This window comes from Euprymna scolopes, chromosome 6, assembly GCF_053919585.1.
Source record: "Euprymna scolopes isolate OS-2025 chromosome 6, ASM5391958v1, whole genome shotgun sequence".
Taxonomy (NCBI): domain Eukaryota; kingdom Metazoa; phylum Mollusca; class Cephalopoda; order Sepiida; family Sepiolidae; genus Euprymna; species Euprymna scolopes.
Window position 1 is genome coordinate 110,279,593 of NC_136487.1, and position 18,520 is coordinate 110,298,112.

The window sequence follows — 18,520 nt, forward strand, 5'->3', positions numbered from 1 at the left end:
CCACTGCTCAACGCATTCTCCGTGCTGAAACCGCCAACACTTCGATTGCGTTTAGGAATCACGTTTGTTAAAGTACACAACATTTTGTGTATCATGTATTGTTTCCACCTCTTATGTTTGTCTTTGACAAACCTTCTGTGATAAAATGTTTATATATGTAAATGCAGCTGTCTCTGTATCATTACCGGTTCTTTATCATTGTCTGCTTTACTGTTTATTTCTTACCCCTCAAAACACGTTTTTTTTTCTTTTTAATTTCTTATCCTTTTGTTTTTGCAGGGGTCTGGGCATCTTATTAAAGGCCAAACATTCGCCTGATATTTTCAGAGATTCCAACCAAGACATCTCAATGAATTGAGCTTACAGGAATGGTTACAATTAACGTGCACTTAGTTCGTCAGCTACATTTGTCGTCAGGTAGTATTTGATCCGTTTATCTTTAGAGATGTATAAATGACATTCTCTGGAAGAGAAAATATATATTTTATGTATTAGGGCACAAGACTGTGCAGCATGTAGTTGTGAAGGAATTCTCTAAAAATTGATCAACATAAATGCAAATTTAGACATGGCGCAAAAGATTCAAAGAGGAAGACTGTCTGTGTTTGGCCAATAACAGAAAATGGGCATTTTGAATAAATGTGAGATAGCTTATTGAATCCACATATTTTTATTTTCTCACTCAAATTTGGAGAAATAAAGCTTATGATGTTCAACATTAAGTTCGTTGATTAGCATTTACCCTGACTACACGGATTATGTTATGCTTAATACAACATAAACTTATATCAATTGCAGTATAATGCATGCGGAACAGCAGAAACAATTATAAGAAAAACATGTTCTTATTTACCGTTTATCACACAATGCACTAATCTACAATACAATATTTTATACAATACACACAATGCTTTAAGAAAACTACACCACTCTCCGCAACTATCAGTTAATTACAGTTGTCAGATTTTTACATTGGATTCCATCTTAGCAATAATAGAAATGCAATTAATTTGTAAATATATCAGCAGAAGTAGTCGCAGTACGAATAAATTCTCCTCGAAAAATTACTGCTTTTCTTTGCTTTCTTCCCCCCTGCTCTCTTTTGATCACACAAAAAAGAGAGAAAAAAATCATTGTTACGGATGTTTTCGAAGCCATTTAAATGAAAGTGAGTCAAGTAGGTTTTACAATGAATATGAGAAATGGCAAATATAACCATTTTGTAATAACAACGGTAGGCGTAACTTCGCAACAGAAACTGCGTTCGTTTTTGTTTTGTTACAATTAAACAAATTCTAAATAAAACGGAAAGTTATCGCCCCTATTTACTTTACCCCGCTCTAGCAGTGGTAGAGTTAGACACAAAATGTATTTTTAATGCGAAGAAAATCCAGCTACTCCAAAAGGGGTCCTCTGGATTGGGAGAAAAAAAAATTACCTCAGTTTAGAGAGATCGTCTCTTTCTTCGAGTAGGAACAGAACAGATACTAAACTTTGATCACAGCTCGAAAGATGAAAAGTGTTAGTCAATTATCATATTTGCACGGTTATTGAAAAAAAAATGCTTTTCAAAATCTATTTATTTTTTTATCCATTTTTCTATTTGACCGTCATTCTAAAATGGACAATAACAATAGACATTGTATCCACTGTCTCACATAAAATGAATTAACATGGGTGGATGTGCCGTAAAACCCAATTATCTAACCAACGAATTCACAATTTATAATAACGTTGTTAAACAATGTATCGCCTGTCTGCAGCGATTCATGTTCAACATAAAAATCTTCAACTATCGACGGAAAAATGGAGGTGGGGGGGGGTGTAAGGTCTGTTTTGATGGAATCCCTCGTTAAAATCTACCAAAAATCAGGTAATTATCTAATCAATATGAAATTTTCACCGATTATTATATGCAAAATGGACTTTATAAAGGTTTTATTCTTTTCCATAATCGATATATATATATATATATATATATATATATATATATATATATATATATATATATATATATATATATTGACTGTTCTTTGACTGTTATGGCTCTTGTGAGCTGCGACATTGTTTGACTGTGGAATTTATTATATACAATCTCTCACATTCTGAAAATCCTATCATAAGTTGCTCGCTTGGTTAGCATTGCTGGATGGCATCGTTCTTTCGAGTTAAAACTCCTACTTGTGAGACATTGACTTGGGATTATTAGCTGGTTGGATGACCGCGTCCCTTGTTTAGACGAAGTAGGTTCATTTCACAGTCGGATTTCGGCGCGGTTTGCTTGATCTGTGTTGGTTAATAGAAATTCTTGTTTGCTCAGTTGGTAGAGTGCTTGCCTTGAATGCAAGAGACTCGGGTTTCGAATCCTGAGTTCGGATGTGTCTAACTGATGAGCCCAAATGAGGGCGAAACTCGAGTCTTGGACTTCCGGTTCTTTGACTGTTATGGCTCTTGTGAGCTGCGACGTTGTTTGGCTGTGGAATTTATTATATATATATATATATATATATATATATATATATATATATATATATATATATATATATATATATATATATATCTTCTATAATATAAAGCTGAATGTGTCTGGTCACGAATAGGCTCCTATATGGTTGACTATTATAGAAAACTGATCACATATAATGATAGAAGATGTATCGAGACACAGGAATGGGTATGTTTGATCTGGCATAATGATGATTCATTAAAATTGTGGGGTCTGCGTACACGCCTGGTCCACAAAGTATGGAAATAAAAAATGTAAAAATAAAAAACAACGTTTACAAGTGTTTTTAATATAGATGTACATAATGCTTTGATAAGTATGTTTTAACTTAAATAGGCGTGGTATAATAAAATTGTGGGGGTCTGCGTTCGCGCTTGGCCTCCATAGAATGGAAATAGGCACAAACTTAAATAAAGACTTTTCATATCTATCTGCGTAAGCATACTTTTGATAATTATTTGTCAGTTTGAAGAAATATGGTATAATAAAATTATGGGGTGTTCGTTCGCGCCTGACCTCCGTAGAATGGAAATATGTCACAAAGTTTAACAAGGTTTTTTAATATAGATCCACAGAATATTGCGATAAGTGTTTCAGTGTGAACAGGTACGGTATAATAAATTATGGGGTTTATCTATTTTATTTTTACTTTCATCATGTTTTGCTTTGGTCGTAATACCCCCAAATTCGAAGCTATCTCTTTACAACCCGTCCTTTTCATAACCTATCATACTTTCATAAATCAGAGTCCATTTTCTGTAGGCTGTTTTTGAACCCAGTCAACGACGGGGTATTTTTGCTAGTATATATATATATATATATATATATATATATATATATATATATATATATATATATATATATATATACTAGCATTTCAGCCCGGCGTTGCCCGGGTGTTTGGAGGTGTATGCTGAGCAAAAAAAAAAAGGGTAAATTTTTTTTTAATTTGACCCCTATTATGACCCCTTAAAATTTATAGTTTCGGGCTCAAATCACTTTATTAAATTAGATCCAGGTTCAAGGAACCTATATCTAAAATTTCAAGTGTCTAGACCCAAAATTGTCGGAGGAGTTTGGTAGAGTTCTTAAAGATCAAATCGTTGAAATTTGACCCCTTAACAGCCAAATTTCTGGCTGACACCCGTCACATCGATTTTCCCAAATCTCAGTACCCGGTATTTCAAATTTCGAGTCTATAGACTAAAAATTGACAGAGTTATTGCGTAGGGAAATGTACACAGACAGACAGACAGACAGACAGACACGTTCACTTTTATAGATATATACTAGCATTTCAGCCCGGCGTTGCCCGGGTGTTTGGAGGTGTATGCTGAGCAAAAAAAAAAAAAAAAGAGTAAATTTTTTTTTAATTTGACCCCTATTATGACCCCTTTAAATTTATAGTTTCGGGCTCAAATCACTTTATTAAGTTAGATCCAGGTTCAAGGAACCTATATCTAAAATTTCAAGTGTCTAGACCCAAAATTGTCGGAGGAGTTTGGTAGAGTTCTTAAAGGTCAAATCGTTGAAATTTGACCCCTTAACAGCCAAATTTCTGGCTGACACCCGTTACATCGATTTTCCCAAATCTCAGTACCCGGTATTTCAAATTTCGAGTCTATAGACAAAAAATTGACAGAGTTATTGCGTAGGGAAATGTACACAGACAGACAGATAGACAGACAGACACGTTCACTTTTATATATATATATATATATATATATATATATATATATATATATATATATATATATACACGACTACGCTTCCGTACTTTGAAATATCTTACGATCGTTATCGCTGTGTCGTCCCTGTGTTTTTTACGATATTTTCTACTAGCAAAAAAAAAAAAAAAAAAAAAAAAATGGATTATTTGAAATTCAGGTTCTTTTATTCTAATATTTTTTTAATATTCTTAAAGCAAATTACCCTATATGTTATTTAGACATAAAAATTAGTTTAATTGATTAAAAACCTTTTAATAAATATTCCACTTTTATTTTCGATTTCAGCGAAAATTACAAAAATTACTTTTTTGATTTTTGGAAAAAATTCCAAATTTCAAATTCTATTAAAAAGTATAAAAAAAAGTATTATACTATCCAGCTTTTAATATGATAAAATTCATGGTTTTAACTTGGAAAAAAAGCGAAAGTTGTTAAGAAATAATGAGTTTTTATAGATTTTAATTAGTTAAAAATAATAACTGGTCTTTTCTCGGTCTATTGGTTGTCGCTATCGTCAATATGAAAGAATATAGGCAAAAATCTTTGAAATAAAAAGAAAATATAATGAAATATTAGTGTGGTGCGTCAGTAACGCGGTACTGGATTGAGCCCAACTTACTTGTGTCGGGTAGGTGCAGAAAAGTCAAGGGGTTACCGGTGACACACATCAGACTCAATGACTTCCATTGATAGCGCGTTCACCTGCGTACTAGAAAGTGGGTCGCTGCGTTTCGGTGCAGTCCGGTTAACTTCCACTCGACTTTTAATTAAGTTTAAATTTACCACTCTAACCCTATTTTACATACTCGCACCTAAATATTATTATGATAATACTGCGACGGCATTTCACTATATAAATAAACTATTTCACAAGTCTTTTAATTTTAAATGTAATACCACCCCTACACATACGCCCTGATATAAATAGAAACGCACATAGAGATTTGGGGGGAGAATAGACAGCCGATTGGAGTTCAATTTTGGTAGACAGTCGGACTTGAGTTAGTTTCGAGACCAGGGGGATAAGAGGAAGATACGCCGAAAGAAACGCAAGAAAGCTTGAGTCAGCAATGCGAGGGGTTCCCCGGGTTCACTCGTAGACGAAATAAAGAGATCCTTGTCAGAAAATCGGCGTCGTGTTTTCGTCTTCAATGCTCTTTCCAGACCGTATCCGGAAGTGACGGGAAGAACCGCATCCCAGAAGAGACAAGATAACAAAAAAAGGTATCGTAAACTCTTAACGCGCGTGCGCACACACACACACACACACACACACACACACACACACACACACACACACACACACACGTCAAGAACTACTAAGTTAGATACCCAACTTAACGGTTCTCAAGGAATTCGACCATGTGTATGCACACCCAACTGTATAAGCGTATATAAACTGTGTATAAAACTTGTGTATATAATGAAATGGGGAAGAATGCAAACGGTCGAGCCTGAGAAACGATATATACACGAGACGATCACTAAAGGACCTAAGAACATCCACACATACGTTAAGGCAAGACGCGCATAGACACGATTATATAGCAGTTATATAAAAAAAGAAAGACATAAATATCATTAGAAATAATCTAAATAATGTAACGTAGTCTCCAATCTCTGTTGTGCGTTAATATATTTTCTCGCCTTCTCCTCCACCTTCTTCTTGGTAACAACTATATTCAACGTTAATACTAAAGGGACCTCACTGATGCACTTGGTTTTAAAAGTCTATTTGAGATTTTATTTTTTCATTATAGTATACATGTACACATATAAATTATTCCCTACATAATCTCCAATGGGGGGAAGAAGTAGATATCTAAAACCCGAACTTCTCTCGTTCTCTCTCTCAATGCCGATTCAGTGAGAGAAAAAAAAAAAGATCTTCTCTGGCCCGTGCCACGACAGATTAGTGCCTTCCTGTTTCTGTGACGTTACTAATGGAATACATAACTTTTACTCGAGTTCTAATTACGTTTAATTTTATGTGGAAATTTACCACTCTAACTCTATTTCACATACTCGCACCTAAATATTATTATGATAATACGGCGACGCCATTTCACTATATAAAAGAAACGATTTCACAAGTCTTGTAATTTTTAATGTAATACATTGTTATGAATAAATTCACGGGCAAAAGAAGAGTGGCTTAAAATTTTGTAGGCTTCCATTCTGTTACTTTGGATCTATCGCCTATAAATAAGCGCTCACTCATACCACCGCATACTATTAGTATCTAGTTTAGCATTATTAGTATCATAGTAGTATTCTAGTATCTAATATGGCATTATACATTATAGTAACATTCTAGTATCTAATATGGCATCTATGGTAACATTAATATAATAAAGATAAAGCTACTAATAGTGTCAATTGTCAAATTTGAAATAAAATTTGTCATAGAATTTATAAAGGATTTTACTTTTCTGTTTTGTTTCATGAATTCTTAAGAAATTAATGATGATACGAAAAGGAGTTTGTTTTATTTTTCAAACGAATTAAAAGTAGATGAGGTTTCAACCAGGATAATTGAAAGAGATATTCATTGCAGACAATCACTTCTTACTGATTAACTAATCAGATATCATTTCGTACAAAATCATACAAAATTGTGTACCAGTTCTCTATTCGAAATAAGTTTTATTGCCTACATTTGAATAACAGAAACAGGTTAAGGAATTTCTATTTTCTATGTTTGTCCAGAGAAGTAGCTTTATTTAGAGACTTTTTATTTTCTTTTAACTTCGCTCTCTCTTCAACACCTCATGATTTAATTTTTCATAGAGAATATTCATTGCAGACAATCACTTCTCATTGATTAACTAATCAGATATCATTTCGTATTTTTGTACGATTTATGATTGGTCAGCCAATAAAAGTTTTCGTTTCATGCATATGGGAGGAGCATCTAATTAAACTACAATATAGGGGTTTGATCTATTACCCAGCACACTTATAATTTCAACAGATGACCTGATTATTTGAAATTAGTCGATGCACCAAAAACCCGGTTAATACATCTCACCACCCATCTCTAATTAAACTTGGAAAACTCATACTATTTTCCTAATGTGAGAGGAGTAGTGACTTTTTTTTAATTATAAACCCATTTTTGTGTATCAGTTCAAAAACATTATGGCTTTGAATAATTTAGCCTGATATTGATTGTGATCTATTAAATCATCAATAAAAATGATTTTTCCAAAATTATTGTTTTGTTAATTTATCCCGAATTTTACACGCCTAACATTTCTCCCTATTTACTTGGCTCCTCACGAGGACAGAGTTAGTTGGTTTTAAAAGTTGGCAAATCCAGCTCCCTAAAAGGGTCACTCTGGATTGGGGCAAATATAAAAATTGTACAGTCTTTTACTGACCGAGTACAGAAAATATGAAATGTAGTATCAAAACAGGTTTGTAGTTGATTAGTTTACAGTTGATATACATTATAAAAACAAGAACACGGGCATTTTTAAGCAACTTTTAGCCGCGAGTGCATGTGCTGTTGCGATCTCGTTGTTAACGTCCCTTCTACTTCTGAGCTAAGCCTCCCATATCTCAAACTGAATCACTCCTGTCTCTTATCGATCGTTGTGATCATTCGTCAGACTTTCAGCGATCTCTTCAAAGCCTTTCTTTCATCGTGTAGCCAAAACAGCTAGTTCCCCCAGAATATGCCTATTTTTGTTCGTAAATCTTTGATGTCCGATTGTCTCTCAGCTTATTACCGGAAACTATCTACAATGATCTGTGGTTTCAATAACTACATATGCTCCTAAGACGTTAAAGGCACCAGATGAAAGCGGGTTCTCTGCATTCGAAAATTATTACTTGAGAACCATGGTCAGCAGAATTCGTCTGGGTCTCCGTAAGATAACCCAAATTAAAGAAACTGTTGGGTTTTAAAGTCATATCATTAAGATTATCAAAAAAAGAATAATAAGCTGGTTTGACAACGCCGTGGGAAAATTTAAATTAATGTACACCGAACATTCAAGGAGGAATTTCCGGGTAAAATATCTTATGCTAGGCTATCAGACCAGAGACGTGTATCATCCTTTGCTTACAGAATAAAGGTTGACAAATCAACGAAAAGTATGGAAAGGTTGTGTTTAACAGAAAGTGTGTACGAAGATCATTTGAGCGATTTAGCCATTTCAGTTTTTCCAATTTCTTTATTTGGCAAGATTTGATCTGAAATACTTGCTTATATGCACACATATGCACATATTGTTGGATGCAGATTCTGCCATTAGTCAGTGCTATACTTTCCAGGAAGGAGGCGAGAATGCTTGAAATTTCGGTCTGTAGTTGATGCTTCTTCTATAGGAGGTTTTAAATTTGATCTCGGTCGATCTACGGAAGTGGGTCCTTTGAGAATTATGCAGTAAAGTGATAAAAAGAAAAGAGAATCTGATTGATTAAGCACAAATTAGAAAAGGAGACACTTATTCTGATCTTGAGCGCGTGGTACAATGGGGAAAGAGGTGGCTGGTTACTTTTAATGCATCTAAAACCAAGCTTCTATCTTTACATCATCAACGCTCTGATCCCCATCTGGCACCAATTGAAATGGATGGCTCTCGTCTTGGGGAGGCTCCATGTTTTGACAAGCTTCTGGGATTGACCTTTACTCCTGATCTGAAATGGAACACTTACATCAAATCTGTTGCCAAGGTCGTTGAAAAAAATGGCGGAATCATTCTACCGTTCCAGTAGATGTCTCACTACTGATGCAATTCTCTATCTATATAAAAGCTAAGTACATCCAAGGATGGAGTACTGCTGCCATATCTGGGCAAAAGCTGCTAAAACAGCCTATCCTGCCTTGACAGAGTACAAAATAGACTTCGTAGTCTAGTGGGGATGCCCTTTTCTCTTCCCTGTAACCTCTCTCCCACAGAAGGGACGTTGCGTGTCTCATGAGTTTCCATGCCGTCCGTTGATGTAATGGTATACAGATTATGGCTAATTCAAAGGATAAAAACTGACTTAAATACGTTTGGTGTTCAAAGACAATACAGAATCTTCAAACGTCTATCTATTGAAACTGAAGCAATGGCCTGAAATAGTATTGTAGAAAGATTAATCAATTTTTTTGTTAAAAAACGGTACTATTCCACTTGAGACATAAAGTTAGAATAGTGAAAAATTCCATGTAACAGATTAAGGTTATGACAACAATGCAGGATATGACGTCATAGTAGGAAATATGTGTGATAGAAGCAAGATTGATTCTATTTTTTTTTAATGTACAGCATCAAAGTGACCAGATGTACTTTTTCAACGTCATCACTTCTACGAGAAATGGCAATGTACATTTCTGTAAATTGCTGAAAAAAAAAAAAAAAAAATGAAATAAACGACAGAAGCAAATAATGGCGTTATTTGTTGTTTTTGTAATCTTCCATTATTACGGCTACTACAAAAAAAGAAAGCAAACGAGAGACGTCATTATTTACTGAGCTTACGATGTATCAACAGAACTAGACTAGAGACAAGACGCAGACCAGAAATACTTTGTTACTGCCTCGAATCGAAGAACACCTCACAATATATATTATTTAATTGGAATTCATTATTCGGATGAGTATTATTTATTAATTTATTTGCTAATTTATCTACTAATTTATTAATTAATTTATTTATTAATTGCGGACTATTATTCTCATCTGCTTTAGTTGTTGTTTCCAGAGGCTTACTTGGCCAAAACGTGGTGAGACGACAACAACTATGGAAGGCAGTAATTGCTGATGATACAGTTAGAAGATTTGGGGTGCCTATACCATCGAGGTTACCACCTAACAAAGGCTAGAGGAATAGTTGGCAGAAACGCTGTGAAACAACAACTAAAGATAAAGATGAGGATGATAGTCTGCAATTAATAAATTAATACCTCACAGTATCTTGCATTATTTAGCTCTCGTCAAAGATAAAAGAGATCCTAACTCTGTTTTGGCAAATGTCTTTGATGAAACATCAGCAAAAAATAATTCATGACCCAATGATGTCACATGAAAGAAAAAAATAATCTTATCTATTAGATATTGGGTTGACATATATTGTTATATACCGTTATCGATGTGTGTTAAACTTCCTGTCGCTGTTGTCGCCGCCATGGTCGTTGTAGGTCCAGGCTGATTTTATTCTGTTTATATAAAATTAGTCGGGCGCCAGTGGCCAGTTTATGAAAAGGGTTATTCAAAGGATAGAACAGAAAACAGTGGTAGTTCGTAGGAAGGCTATTTTAACACACCTGCATTATTTGGCGTCTGACTGGAAAAAAAGCACATTGTTGTCAGTCACTACTCTTGCCGCTCGTGACATCACCTACGTAGAAATTTTGTCTGGCCATTTCTTAATATATACAACGCCACTATTATATATACTGTTCTATTAAAGAATTTTAGTCTGTGAACACGTTGCATTTCACTGACATCAATTTCAGTTGATTAGAAACACAACTGAATTTTATTGCTATTTATTATCGAACGACATCGATATGATTCAAGAAAAATGTTCACTATTGAGCCTATAAAATTGCTGCTGTCACTTAATGCAGCAAAATAGCAGTTTCTGTTGGCATACAAGACTTTTGCATAGACACGGCCCAAAACCAGAATAAAATCAACTTGATGTTTTTTTAAACTAATTCAAATTCATTAAAAGCTGATATTTCTGAACAAATTTTGATTTTTCCAGAAAGATAAAACCCTGGATTTTATTATATTCAAAGCAGATTAATATAATATTTTTTCAACTATTTTTAGAAGTTTAAATTTTACAACTCCCCCCTAAAAAACAGTCAAGTACCAATTTTTTCGTCGAAAAAAGTAAACGTTAAACAAAATTTTTAATATTTTTTCAAAATGTTTTTTTTAACCGATTAAATTTATTTTTAATGTTAAAGTAAGATTTAGGATGATTTACTATGAGAATATGCAAAAATATTAGAATATTAATACCTGAATTTCAAATAAATCCATTTTTATGATAAGTCGATAATGTAATTGACAGATGTCATCTTGAATAGCAAGCTGTTTGAAAGTATGGAAACCTATACTGATTACAAAAACTAAACTAAAACTACTTTATTTTCTGATATTATTTTTACATTAACTATAAATTTGTTGTATTATATATTCCAGTTTTTATATCATTTTTATTCTGCTCTTATAATTTCCAAATATTTTCTTTATATTTTCCTCACACTTTTTTAATTCCTTAGTTTAGAATTAATTAAGAATACCTTCTCTTTTTATGAGTAGAATTTGCTTTTAATTTCATGAAATTCTCCATCTCTTATTTTCTAATTCATAACAAGTGAACCACATTATTTTTCCCTAATATCCCAATTTTGTAAAAAAAGATTGTAAAATTTATTGTTTTTTAACGTATTCGATATTTTATTGAATTTCGTTTGAAAATAATTGTCAGACTATCACTTTTGGCCCACTTTGAATGCTTATCTTATGATTTGGGGCGTTTTTTCTTTAAATGAGACATGGGCGTTGTCAAGAAAATTGTAGCGTCCATATAACACCATGCTTCAGAGGATCTCACGTAAACGACAAGTTGCAGAAACAATTATTGTACTTTTAAACTTCCACAGTTGTATATGTTTTTCAATTTTTTGGTGGGAGGGCATCCATTCGTCAAAGCATTCTATGTTTAATAGTATATTGGCAACATTGAGCTTTCGAAAAGAAAATTATAAATTTATTTAAGGCATTTTTTAAGTTGTGTTTATTGTAAAAAATATTTTTCGCAAAAATATTTTTTATGCTAATCTGATAATAATCATTTTTAACATATAAACAAATTTCACAATTTAAATCACAAAAAGTGAAAAATTTAACACATTGAAAATTCGGAATTTTCATTTTCAGAATTTGAAGCCTGCTGTTATTTTTTTCTCCCTACATTCTTTCTTATCTCCCCATACAGGCAGTGTAAGTCCAGGTACGTTTTTTTAGTTTAATGGTAAGAATGACCAACAATAAAAAAGAGGTGAGTTTCTGTATACAAAAAACTATATATATATATATATATATATATATATATATATATATATATATATATATATAAATATATATCGAATATGAAAAACAATACACCTTTAGAAAGTTCGTTCTTCACTTAATCAGGGAAAATTTCATATTGATTAAACAATTACCTAGAATTAGGTATATTTTTAAAGAGAAACCCTGTCAAAACAAACCTTACAATTCGCCTCCATTTTGTTCGTCGTTACTTTTGCACCTGGTGCGAATACGGTTGGTGGATTTTCCTTTTCCTATATATAAGCTTTAAGAAATATATGCAATTCACCTTGTGTACTCAACGTCTTAATTCCTTAACGGGCCCTCTTGCACTTTAAGTAAATGTAAATTAGGAAGATTAAAAAGGAACAGCAGTCGTTTGACACCGGTTGGAAGAATGCAATTTGATTGAATAGAGAAATATTGACGTCGTTACTATGAAATATTGATAAAAATTGAAATTGTTGAAAAAGAATTTTATAACTAAGTATTTAATAATTAATAGTATTTATAGAATTTTTAAATTTTTTTTAAGTTAAGATAGGATTTAAGAATTTAAATTATTGTAAAAGAATTTAATAAGTATTTAATAATAGTATAAAAGTAAATGTAAAAGCATTTTTAAAAGAGTTAAAGTCATTTAAGTAACGCTGATTTATAGTGAACTATTTTACATTTATTTTAAATTAAAAAGACCTTAATTAGCTCTCCAATTAAAATAATTTTTTTAAATCGACGCAAATATTTCCGCGTATAATAATATGTATCAGAGAACAATATCAGTTATAATTATCTTTTTTTGGTTGGTAAAATAAAAAAAATGTACTTCACTTTCTTCGTATTTACCTCATAAAAAATCTGTTTTATACTAAATAAAAAAAGGTACTTCACGGGGATACGTGGACCCTGAGTAAACAGTTTTCTTTTAATGGTTGCTCTCTGAAATGCGCAGAAAAGTTTTCTCACTTTCTTCGTATTTATCTCATAGACCTTTTTTTTTATCACGCGTGTATTTATTTATTTAAAAACAATCATTTATTTAAAAACATTTTGTTTTCTAATATTATCAATTTCAATATCGTTTCTTTTTATCATTTCTAATTAATTAAAATTACGCTTAAAAAATTGTTTTAAAAAAATCCTGCATTAATAAAAATCATCTATTAAAAAAAATTCTGTTTTCTAATATTGTCAATCCATTTTATTTATAAAATGACGTCATAATTTCTCTATCCAATCAATGGTATTCTTTCAACCGGTGTCAGACGACTGCTGTTCCTTTTTTATCTTCCTAATTTCCATTTACTTAAAGTGCAAGAGGGCTCCTTAACGTTCCAATTTCATAGAGACTAACTTGATCATCTTGTTCGCAAATATATTGGACAAATATTCCCTGATGCTAACAAAAGCAAGTGAAAAATCTTTGGAAAATTTTGTAGAACATAAAATATGTAACAATATAACATAAAAACATGAAATACGTACAACACAAAACCATGTAAAACACAAGACACATGCTAAACATAAAACACATAAAAATAGAAAAACGTACGATAAAAATATTACAGATATTATTTCAATTTGACGCCATAAAATTTAAACAGCGATTATTTTTCATATTTGCAATTTGGCAGAGGGTACCTCCTTTTATGATTACTTGCATATTTTATTATTAGGTTGAATAGTTTGCTGTCTCTAAGCTATTTACACTGTTGTCTTAATGTAATGTTGTAAACAACTTTCGGAATTCGTGAATATTAATTTATTCTTATAGTATATTTGAGTCAATAACAAATGCATATACAGTCATCCATACAAAATATATACAGTACTTATATACATTCGTCAGTAACTTTCATGGCTGTTGAAAAAAGGGATATGTTTGACTTCGCTCGGTACGCTAAACACGCACTACTTCAACAAGTTGCGTTCTGGCGTACTTTTTGTAGCGTTTGTAAGTGTTATTTGCTAACGAGTATAAACACATCAGTTTAGAAAAATTACTCTTTTTCTGTGTAGATTTGTTAGTGCGTGAGTACCCGTTGTCGAGGGAGTATGCCCGCCATTTGAAAATACGTTTAACTCTATAGATATTACTAGTGATATATTTCGCCAAGCAGAACGGGCTCTTGTGTATATTTGAAAGGCATTTAAAAAAAATCGAGTAAAAAACAAAACAAAAAAAAAAAACAACAAAAAATACAATCGCCCCAAACCAAATCAAAATGTATTTTTAAGAAAGATACGTGTAAACATTCAAATTATTTCTTAACACACAAAAATTACATATTGCTAACTAAAGTTATCGAGATGTAATTAAATTGAAGTTTCTTTCCCATCCTCCATCACAATTGATACTTTTTTCCAAAACTTTCTGTCGATTTTTCCTTCAAAATCTAAAAGTTGTGTCGCACAAATAATTAGGCGCACGTTTGGCATTAATTAAGGTCATTCGAAAACATGTCCCACTTTGTAGTGATTACTAGTGATATATATATATATATATATATATATATATATATATATATATATATATATATATATATATATATATATATATATATATATCTATCTATATATATATATATATATATATATATATATATATATATATATATATATATATATATATATATATATATAATCACCATACTGAACATTTTTCTAATTTATTGTTTCATCTTGATTAACAAAATAACTAAGTTTATCTTAATTTTTTTTATACTATGCGCGCGAAAACTAAAAACAACAGCAAATCACAAACAACGCTTGTTAAGAACAGAACGTTGAAATATTTTTCCTTACGGACAAACGGCTAAACTTTCGACTTATTTCTTAGCGCATACTGTTCGAGAAAATTATTTTTCCTTTGTGGATTATTGATTTTATGAGAATCTAATGTTTAGTGTCTTTTTCTCCTTTAACTCAGATGACAAAGAGGCAATATATATATACATATATATATATATATATATATATATATATATATATATATATATATATATATATGTATGTGTGTATATATATATATATATATATATATATATATATAATGCTTTGCTATCTTATTAAAGCATGTCAACCATTTTAATGAATTGATTCGTGAAAGATCAATCATATTTAGAAATAATAATTTATTTACTAAAATTTATTTACAAGTAACATTCACTTCACTAGAGTGCATTTCGGCTTCTTAAAAACAGCCATATTACGGATCTACAAATGAAGTAAAATATTTAACAAAAATAATTTACTGATTAAATTGTATCTCGTAAAATAACAAGTCATTCATTCGTGAACATTCTATCAATTTGACTTTGCATTATTTTAGTTTTGCTTGATGAATTAGTAAAACTACATTAACTTAACTATCGGGCTACGCCTGGTAAAAACATATAGCATTTAATAATAAATAATACGTTCTCCTTAAATTAAAATTCATCCGATTGTTTTAATTTCAAGATCTGTGATTGCATTGAAGTGAATAGCTAAACAACTCATGATTTGGTTGATTTAATTTCTTTATTTACGCCGAATCAACAATGTTTGGGTGGTACAATGCTGAAACAAAATATCTACTGCAGACGATCCACTGTGATGATAGTAATGTGAATACCGACATATTGCGTTCAAATCCTGTCGATTCCATAGCACAACTTTCGCTATAAATCTTAGCAACCTTCAGCTGGTCCGTTCTGTTATCATATGTTTCGTAAATAATCAGAGAAACCAGTGTGAACAACAGAATCAAGTGGACCAGAATGCTGCCACATGCCGATTTCATACCAATATGCTTAATTGAACACAAGTTGCTATTCTTAGTATGGGGGTAATTTATGTTTATACCTTTATCCAGCATTGTTAGTACGATTCCATAGAACGCGATGACATCTACTTGGCCAATAACGCCTCATGATTTAATGGACTTAAAAATGTCTCATATATTTAATGTGACTTTTGGTAACGAGCAAAGTGTGATATCTATTCGAATACTACATTTCATCTTTTCTGTTTCCGGGCAGCGAAAAAGAAATCCTTCAAGACTGAATTAATTTTAATCTTTTGTCCCAATCCAAGATGACCCTTTGTAGAGAGCTGTATTTTTCACTCACTCACACACTCACGCACGCACGCACGCACACACACACACACACACACACACACACACACACACACACACACACACACACACACACACACACACACACACACACACACAACGACCTTGTGTCTAATTCCGCTCTCGCGGGGAGGCAAAAAAATAGATTCGCATTCGAAGAGAAATAATAATAAAAAAGATTTAATTAAAAAAAGTAAGAAATAAACATATTCTTTCTAGCAATAAATGAAAATTATGGATATCTTGACACGGTTTTCTGTCATTTCTGGATCTATAAACGTCCACGCTTGACTTGACTGAGTCGGTCCATAGTGCGGAGCCTCCAACCGCCCTTGCCCATATCAAACATATGGCAGGATCGGTCGATGACCTCTTCCGGGTGGTGATAAACGCCGTCCTGGTACAGTGGCGGGAAGCATCGGCTGTAGTTTTGATATAGGAATGGCTCCACGTGTGCCGGTTGGCTCGGATACTTTAATGTCATCCGGACTTTGTTGAACGAAGCAGAAAGGAAAGAAAGAGAAAATGGATAGATAGAAATAGAGAACAGAAACAAATTCTTGTGCAAGAGAAAAGAAAGTAAAAAATAGATTGCAGTTAAGTGAAATTCAATACGAACGTTATCATAATATTTGTCTGTATTTCTGGAATTAGAGATTTCATTATTTACAAGATGGGACGACTAGAACGCAGAGTTACGGAGTCAGAGAGAGTCTGATGTTTGCGAAAAATGCTCGGAGTTTTTTTTTTTTTTTCTCCGGAGAATCGGAACACAATTTCAATATTTAATATTTGAATATTTATTGAATATTTGAATAATCAGTTTGAATAAAAAGTCGGGATCGAAATCTGATATTTTGGAATTCGAGGAGTCGGAGTCGAACTTTATACCTTTTGATTCTGCAACTCTGCCATGACTTTAGTGTGCAAGTTGTTCTGAAGTCCTGAGTTCAATCCCGAACAAAAGTAGCAAGTCGATTTAACAAAGTAACTCCAGTAGCTCTAGTAAAATTTTTGGTTAAAATTTTTATGATAGTTCTAGGGTTCGAGATAAGGCACCAAAAGAAGGCCCTGGACAAAACATCAGAAACGTAGTGATAACATCAGTTAAGACAAAGAAACTGTAAATAATAATACATTTATTATTTTTTTTGTACTAATCGTAATTACTTTTATTTTTTGAGCCAATCAAAACTCTACCTGACTTAACTCATTGGTTACATGTAAAACACCGAATGTTGGTTTCCAACTCCTGTATTGGGTTTATGTTAGTTTACAATGACTGATACATCTATTAGCATTTTAGTATAGAATATGGTTAAAGAAGTACCAATGTGGTTGCAATGAATGACGTTACCGATACAAAACATTTATAGAAATCTAAAGTTTTGTAGTAGATTTGCAATATGGCTGCGAGTAGTCTAAGAAATATTATTAATGTTATAATTATGGCATGTATTGAAGAGATATAGAGTAGAGGCGGTAATCAGGACAATTTTTATTAGCACAATAACCAACCTTCGCCTCGAAGACAGCACATAATTATAAAGATAAATTGATCATTCCTATAAGTGATACATTTCAGATCTAATTACTAAAGTTGATCTTAACTCGTAGCTTTTCAATTGACGTTTTTCATTTCACCAAAAGAATGTCACATTTTCTAGCAGGAACCTACTTTTTATTACAAAGGTGTCATCATTTATTAAGGCCCAAATGCCACTAAAGGATAAGAGTTAAATGAGTGTCAGGAAGACAGTTAGGCAACATCGCGATGATTGGTAAGGATGTTTGTGATTGAGCAGACTGATTATTTAAGAAGATCGGATCAACAATAATTTGTTTATATTAAACTTGAAAACGCATGGGTTATAGTCAGTTGGGAAATTTCGTTTAGTTTTAAGTAGGTAGGTAGGTAGGTAGGTAGAGAAAGAAAATGCTTTCCAACAACCTGGAAAACCTCATCATTATGCCCTGTATTTAAGAACTCAGGTGATAAGTCATCTCTCTCTCAGTACAGACCAATAAGCCCCCTCTGTGTCATGAGTAAGTTGCTGGAATCTATATTAAATAGAGAAATAGTCAACCACCTCAGCAGAAATAACCTTCTTAATGA

General features: G+C 32.4%; 1 protein-coding gene and 1 long non-coding RNA gene across 5 annotated transcripts in view; one reads left to right on the forward strand and one right to left on the reverse strand.

Moving 5' to 3' along the window:
- The window catches only part of LOC145277866 (uncharacterized), a 157,099-nt gene that overhangs the window by 50,485 nt on the left and 88,094 nt on the right, over positions 1–18,520 (forward strand). Inside the window, exon 2 of one of the 2 annotated variants that reach the window (XR_013868227.1) lies at positions 280–659. This is a non-coding gene — a long non-coding RNA (uncharacterized LOC145277866). Of the gene's footprint in view, positions 1–279; positions 660–18,520 lie in introns of those variants that run through there. The other variant, XR_013868228.1, reaches the window with a different exon arrangement.
- Positions 16,569–18,520, reverse strand: part of LOC145277865 (cilia- and flagella-associated protein 68-like) — a 52,152-nt gene continuing 50,200 nt past the window's right edge. For all 3 annotated transcript variants that reach the window (XM_080129822.1, XM_080129824.1, XM_080129821.1), the window contains exon 5: positions 16,569–16,893. In XM_080129822.1, coding sequence (XP_079985948.1) covers positions 16,676–16,893 — 218 coding nt within the window. In that variant the 3' untranslated portion in view covers positions 16,569–16,675. The remainder of the gene's footprint in view (positions 16,894–18,520) is intronic.